This window comes from Egretta garzetta, unplaced genomic scaffold (assembly GCF_000687185.1).
Source record: "Egretta garzetta isolate BGI_Z169 unplaced genomic scaffold, ASM68718v1 scaffold7, whole genome shotgun sequence".
NCBI classification, from domain to species: domain Eukaryota; kingdom Metazoa; phylum Chordata; class Aves; order Pelecaniformes; family Ardeidae; genus Egretta; species Egretta garzetta.
Genome location: NW_009260350.1, coordinates 3,568,013 through 3,575,268, shown reverse-complemented (window position 1 = coordinate 3,575,268; position 7,256 = coordinate 3,568,013). Strand labels below are relative to the sequence as shown.

General features: G+C 64.2%; 1 protein-coding gene across 1 annotated transcript in view; it reads left to right on the top strand.

The window, feature by feature from the left end:
• The window catches only part of TBC1D10A (TBC1 domain family member 10A), a 7,927-nt gene extending 2,896 nt beyond the window's left edge, over positions 1–5,031 (top strand). The window contains exons 2-8 of the mRNA XM_035898393.1: positions 1,328–1,435; positions 1,749–1,855; positions 2,199–2,313; positions 2,560–2,625; positions 2,967–3,156; positions 3,428–3,582; positions 3,809–5,031. Coding sequence (XP_035754286.1) covers positions 1,328–1,435; positions 1,749–1,855; positions 2,199–2,313; positions 2,560–2,625; positions 2,967–3,156; positions 3,428–3,582; positions 3,809–4,201 — 1,134 coding nt within the window. The 3' untranslated portion in view covers positions 4,202–5,031. The remainder of the gene's footprint in view (positions 1–1,327; positions 1,436–1,748; positions 1,856–2,198; positions 2,314–2,559; positions 2,626–2,966; positions 3,157–3,427; positions 3,583–3,808) is intronic.
• The last annotated feature ends 2,225 nt before the right edge of the window (positions 5,032–7,256 follow it).

The following is a 7,256-nucleotide window of genomic DNA, read 5'->3' as shown; positions in this document are numbered from 1 at the left end:
ACCAGCGGCAGAGCTGCCCGCGGTTGCCCTGGGCATCTCCTGCCATGTTTCCTGTGAGTACAAAGGCCCCTCAGGGCTGGGGACCTGCCCGGGTAAACAAGCAGGGCTGCGACCAGGGAGCAGCAAACCCCCCTGGGGACATGGCGCTGCCACCACACTTGGCTGGGCTGCTTGGAAGCACAACTGCCCGCTCCCCAGTTACGCCGGCAAACAGGGAAAAGGAGCCCCAAGTGGGCAGGAGAGGCCCAGGGAGGCTTTGGGAGCTGTCGGCCGCAGCTCGCAGAGCCCTGGCACATCTCCCGCCCTTGGCGTCTGCCACCTGAGTGGGGATGTGAGACGTGGAGGCTGTGCTGGAGTTTGGCAGGGTTTTGTGGGGGGTCACTGTGCTGAAAGCACTGGTCTCTTGGGGCCGCACATTGCTGCGTGCCCTGGCCGAGGACTGGCGGGGAGGTGGGCTGCTGCTTTCCCGGGAGCTAGAGCGGGATGGGTTGGGGGTCTCTGGTGTTGGTCCCTGCTGGGGTGCTGGCAGTGGCAGGGTTAAGCCGGCTCAGCTCCCTGCTGTGAGGTAAGTACAGACACTGCGTCGCATGGACTTTGGTCCTGGCCAGTGCCTTGTGCCAAGGAAATCGGGGGCCGAGCATGGGTATGGAGCTGGCCTCAAGAGCCCTGGGAGCTGGCTGTGTGTGGAGCTGGGGTCTGGCCTGCCCTCCTGCCTGGGATGAGTGGGAGGGAAGGTTGGGATCCTCTCCAGGGTGCACCTTCCTGCTCTCCAGGCCCCGTGGGTGAGCAGGAGGGCAGGGCTGGGGGCCAGGGAGCCCCCCCCCCCGCCTCCCTGGTGCTTCCTGTGGGGAGGGAGCCACCCTCTCCCCAGCTTGGCTCCGGCAGTTGCTTTTCCAGCTCCCAGCAGGATCCTGCTTTGAGGCAGACACAGGCTTGTTTGGAGCTGTTTGCAAGCTGCAAAGCCTCGGCCGGGCTCCTGGCACCCATCTGCAGCTCCCTCGTGCTGCTGTAGCCCTGGCTGGCGCATTAAGAGCAGTGCTGGGGAGAAGGGGGTGAGCAGACTGGAGAGCCTCATGGTCTCTGGCTGCAGCTCCCCATGCTGTCCCATAGGTCTGGGCGATGCTAGCCACTGTCACGACACGCGGCTGGGCACCCTGTCCCCCGGGGCACAGGGACATGTTTCCCCCCGCCCCCCCCATACAGGGAGGAAGCAGGGGACCAGCCTGCGACTGCCGTGCTGGGCCTGGCTCCCGTCTTGCCCCAGGGGCCTCTTTGCTCCCTGACACTCTGTCATCCCCCCCTGTGATGGCCATGTTGCTCCCCCCAGATCCGGCTGCGGTGCCAGAAAGGGATCCCACCCTCGCTGCGGGGCCGAGCCTGGCAGTACCTCTCTGGGAGCAAGGTCAAGCTTGAGCAGAGCATCGGCAAGTTTGACGTGAGTGCAGCCGGGGACCTTCCCTGGGGGGGGGTTGCTGGTGGAGGGGGGTAGGGCTGGGATGGCTCCTGCTCCCTCCAGGGCTGGGGTGTCCCTTAGGCTCGTTCGTGCTGCGGGGGGCTCAAGGGGACTAGCGTCCCACCAGCATGGGCTCACCCATGACCTGATGGGGCTCCTGTTCGGCTCAGAGCCAGCTCCAGCCCCGTGGCTACTCTGCCAGCTCCCTTGGGCTCGCTGCAGGCCCCACGTGTCGGAGCGGGGCTGGCACCGTGCTGGTATGGGGCATTGCTCACCCCAACCTTCTCCTCCCCAGGAACTGGATGTCCTCCCAGGAGACCCAAAGTGGCTGGATGTGATCGAGCGGGATCTCCATCGGCAGTTCCCCTTCCATGAGATGTTCGTCTCGCGTGGAGGCCATGGGTAAGTAGAGCTGCTGTGCATCAGCTCCTTGGCAGCCACCGGGCTGGACCAGCACCCTGGGAGATCGTCAGTTTCCTGTCTTGCCTCTTGGATCCAGGCAGGATGGGGGCCTCCATGGGCAGAGCTTCCCGGAGCAGAGCCGTCGTTACCGTGTCCCATAACCCTGGGTTTTTGTGGAAGAAGGATCCCAGCCAGGGACTGACTTGGGCTCATGGTGGCCAGCAGCCGGCCTGTGGTGCTGGGTCACCGTGCAATGCCAAGTGCCGATTTGGCCTGTGGGGGAGGCTGCTGGGCTGTGTCCATGCCCTCTCTCCACCTCTCCCTCTCTGGGGTGTCTCCGCAGGCAGCAGGACCTGTTTCGGGTGCTGAAGGCATACACGCTGTACCGCCCAGAGGAGGGCTACTGCCAGGCCCAGGCCCCCATCGCCGCCGTCCTGCTCATGCACATGCCGGCCGAGGTATGAGCAGGCGGCTGGGAGGGCGGGGAGACCCAGTAGCTGGGACCGGTGGGAGGGTGTGGGTCACTTTGGGGTGGGTGCTGGGCTCGTGGCACCCATTTACCCCCAAAGCTCGGCTGGTGCAGAGAGGTTTCCTTTGCCCCAGGTGTCCTTGCTGCCTCCTGCCCGCTCCCTTGGTCCCTGGGAGCAGGGTGGGGGCTGCAGGGGTGTCCCTCAGGTGCTCACCCGCTGTCCCTTGGCTTGCAGCAAGCGTTCTGGTGCCTGGTGCAGATCTGTGAGAAGTACCTCCCCGGCTACTACAGTGAGAAGCTGGTGAGTGAAGAGCCCCCAGCGCCTTCAGTGGTGGCAGGGACCTGCGATACCTCCGGGCCAAAAGCTCCCCTAGCTCCTCACCCTGGAGGAAGAAGGGAGCTTGGGGAGATCCTGGATGCTCCTGCAATCTCAGTCTTGTGCCATGGCCCCCAAGAGCAGCCTGCAGTCAGGGATGGGGGGCTCAGTGTAGCTTTGTTGCCGGCATCCGTGGGGCATGTCTCCGCTCCCATAGCCAGGTCTGGAGGGTGGGCAGCTCCTCCCCTGGGGCCAGTGGGCTGGGGGAGCCGATCCCTGTGCTGGGGTCAAGGCGCTCACTGGGGCTCCCGGTGCCATCCGTGCAGGAGGCCATTCAGCTGGACGGGCAGATCCTCTTCTCGCTGCTGCACAAGGTCTCACCTGTGGCCTACAAGCACCTGAGCAAGCAGAAGATCGACCCCATCCTCTACATGACGGAGTGGTTCATGTGTGCCTTCTCCCGCACGCTGCCCTGGAGCTCCGTCCTGCGTGTCTGGGACATGTTCTTCTGTGAAGGTAGGAGCTCCCCACCATCCATCCTCCTCTCCCTCCCAGGGTGACCATGTGGACGGTGCTCGGGGCCACGGCGCTGCCGTGGCTGCTTGCCTGCGCCTGGCACATGGGACCCATGGTAGGGCAGGTTTGGGGCAGCCATGTGCCTGGGGTGGACCCATATCCACCCTCTGGCATGTCCTGACTGCTGGTGGGACCGGGACCTGCTGCCCTGCAGCATCTGAGGGACAGAGCAGCAGTGTTACCCTCTCCTGCCTCACCTCTCCCCTTGCAGGGGTGAAGATCATCTTCCGGGTGGGCCTCGTGCTGCTCAAACACACCCTGGGCTCCTCGGACAAGCTCAAGTCCTGCCAGGGCCAGTACGAGACCATGGAGAGGCTGAGGGCCCTCAGCCCCAAGATCATGCAGGAGACCTTCCTGGTGCAGGAGGTGAGGTCCTGGGGGCCCAGTGCTGCCCGGCTGCTGGACTGGGCTCCCCTGGGTGGGCAGAGCTGGCACAGCACAGGGACACTCCCCCAAAAGCTTGGATTTGGGGTTGCCTCTGCCCTGGGGGGTATCCCACGCCCTGCCCAGTGGCTGGGGGAGCTGAGCTTGGGGCAAGTGGCACTGTCACTGTCGGGGGAGATGCTGATGGCACAGGTCTGTCCCCCCCCAGGTCATCGAGCTGCCGGTGACGGAGCGTCAGATCGAACGGGAGCACCTCATCCAGCTGAAGAAGTGGCGGGAGACGCATGGGGAGCTGCAGTGCAAGTCCCCCCCGCGCCTGCACGGCGCCAAAGCCATCAGCGAGGCCGAGCCCCCCACCCGCAAGGCGCTGGAGTCCGTCCCCTCCATCATCGTCCCCCCTGGGCCTGCCCCCGTGCCCAAGGCCCGAAAGAGCAAGGAGAAGAGCAGAGAAAAGGGCCCGGCCAGCCCCGCCAATGGCCCCGGGGCTGAGGGCAATGGGGTGCCTGGCTCGGCCCGGGAGCTGCTGCACCCCCAGGTCTCCCCCCATCACCAGTCCAAGGAGAGCCTGAGCTCCCGGGAGAGTGAGGACACGTACTTGTAGGGCCGGCGCGGCGCTGGGTCCACAACCCGGGCAGCCGGGCTCAGCTGGGCTGTGCACGGACCTGGGCTGAAGGACGCTAATGGGGGGTGTGCGGGGAGTGCGGTGCCCGGTGCAGGGGGGCTCTGTGGTGAGGGATGGGGGCGAGATGGCTGCCGTGGCTCCCTGCGGCTGGTGGGGCTCCCTGGGGCCACCGCGGTCCCTGTGTGCAGGGATGCCTGTGCAGGGCGGGCTTGAAGCTGGGGGCCATTAGCAGGAGCTTGGCAAGGTGTGGTGACCAAAGGGGCCACCTTCAGGCCATGCTGGGTGCCCACCCCAGCAGGGTGCTGGCACCACAAGTGGTGGGAGCCCTGGCAGGGGGTGGCTGAGCCACTTGAGCTCCCTCCCCAGGGCTGGGGGGGCTGAGCTGCCCCTTGGGCCCTTCTCCCTGTCCTCAAGCCCCTTAACCCCTGTCCCCAGGGTCCCTCCTGTGGCCCCCACCCTCCTGCCTGCCCTGCACTGGATGGGCAGACCCAGACTCCAAGCGCTCATGCCTGGTGCAGGGGGGACACGCAAGGAGCCGGGGGGACCCCTCACCCCCCTCCTCTTTATCTAGTGAGGATATATCCAGTGTAGCCCTATATCTAGTACCGAATTTACCTACTCACTGAGCCTATTTATTATTCCTCCGTGGCAGTAACTGTCGCAGGACAGGGACCGAGGTTGGGAGCTGCAGGCAGGATGTACCGGAGGCAGCGGGATTTGATGCCAGACCATAACCATGGGGCTAAAGCCCCCCCCACCCCCCTTCCCTGGGCTCCCCACGGCTCGGGAGGGAGTGTTTGCCCTGTTGGGGCTCTCCCCTCTGCTGCCACCCACCCCGATGCCCCTGCAGTGGTGGTGGGGGTGCCTGTGGGGTGGGTGAGTGGCCGGGTGCTCCCTGGTTGTGGGGTCCCTTCTCCCCCCCTGCCTTTCCCAAGGGCAGGGGGTGGGCGACTTTGTAAAATAAAGTGGGGGGGAAAACGGTTTTGTACAAAGGGGTAAGTAAAGCAGGATTGTATAAAGGCATGGTGCCTGTGGCTCCCACTGTCTCTTCCCCTTGTCCCTTGGTGCTGTGGGGGGAAGGGTGGCACAGGATGGGGGGGTCACCGCCTCCCTTCTGCTGCAGCAGTGTCAGCTTTGGGGAGGCACCCAGGCCCCTCTCCCCAGGGTGCTCTGGGCCTGGGGGCAGGTGCTGGGGAGGGTCCTGGGAAGGGACCCGCTGCCATCCCGCCACTGTCAACTGTTTCCTCCAAACTCCAGCTTACAGAATCGTTTGGGTTGGGAAAGCCCTTTAAGCTCACCAAGCCTAACCATTCCCCTAACCCTGCCATCCCACCACTAAACCCTGGCCCTAAGCACCTCGGCTGCCTGGCTTTTAAATACTCCCAGGGATGGGGACTCAACCCCTGCCATGGGCAGCCCCTTCCAGGGCTTGACAACCCTTGCAGGGAAGGAATTTTTCCCAATGTCCAACCTAAACCTGCCCTGGCACAACTTGAGGCCGTTTTCCCTCGTCCCATCGCCCGTTCCCTGGGAGCAGAGCCTGACCCCCACACCCCCCTCCTCCCCCCGGCTCCCCCCTCCTGTCAGGCAGTTGGAGGGAGCAGTAAGGGCTCCCCTCAGCCTCCTCTTCTCCAGGCTGAATAAATAAATACTTATTTGTTTAGGAAAACACATGCCAGATCGATAAACTTTTCTTCCACACAAATAGAAATACTGTGTCTGATAGAAATTATATCCCGTTAGAGAGCAATTGTTTGATTTTTTTATTATTTTTTTTTTAGTCTTGCAAAATCCCACCAGAAATTACATGGAAGAACTACAGTGTAAGAATACTCCAGTTACAGCAACACATTCTTCCCCCAGCATGCGAGGGGCGGCCCCCCCAGTGCCCAGCACAGGGGCACGGTCCCTGCCCTGCTCCTGCTGGCCACACCACTCCCGATACAAGCCAGGATGCCCTTGGCCCTCTTGGCCACCTGGGCACCCTGCTGGCTCCTATTCAGCCCCCTGTTGACCAACACCCCCAGGTCCTTTTCCGCCGGGCAGCCTCGGCCCTATGCCTGTTGCGTTGCATGGGGTTGTTGTGACCCCAGGGCAGGACCCGGCCCTTGGCCTTGTTGAACCTCACCCAGTTGGGCTGGGCCCATGGATCCAGCCTGGCCAGGTCCCCCTGCAGCTTGCGATGGCTGCGGTGGCTGCCAGGCCATGGGGTGTCTGGGGGGACCTCAGGTCACTGCCACGGGGTGAGCTCCCTTCCCAGCACCCAGACCTGCCCCTGTCTCCCAGCGTGGCCGAACAGAGCCCTAATTCACCCCATGGCTCCCCAGAGCTTGGCTTTCTACGCACAAAATGGTGCACAGACCCTTTCTCCCTCCCCGTGGTTCCTGTGGGTGGGAATTCTGCCCAAGCCTCCCTTCCTCCCTCCAAAGCTGCCTTTTGCTGGGGGTAACTGGTGCTGGGTCTCCCCTCTGCCCTTGCAAGCCGCAGCTCTGGGGCTGATGCCCTGTTTTTGGCAAATCCCTGCTGCTGGGCTGGCTTGTCTGGGCTCATCCTCTCCAAGCTGGTGGATTTGGGGCTGGGACTGAGCATGGAGGAGCCAGGTGGGTGCTGGGGTGAGGCTGGCCGGGGAGGAGGGGAGTATGGTAGGGTCAGCATTTGGGGTCCCAGTGGGTCCAGTCCCAGTCTGGTGCTGGTGGGGGCAGGAGGGTTGGGTCTGGCTGGGCCCCTGGCTCCAGCACCTTGGGGTGCTGGGTCAGGTCCAGTCCAGGCACAATGGCGCAGTGGGTGGGGTCCAGTGGGGGCACAGCAGGGCTGCGGGTTAGGTCCAGTGGGGGCACCCTGGGGTTCTAGGCTGGGTGGGGTTGGGTCCTCGCACCCCAGGGCTGCGGTTAGGGTCTGGTATTGGTGCCCCAGGGCTCTGGGTGGAGTCCAGAGAGGCACCCCGGGGGTCTGGGCTGGGGCTGGTCCCGGGGTTGCGGGTTGGGTCGGGTCCTGGCACCCCGGGGCTGTGGGCTGGATCTGCTCGGCACCCCGG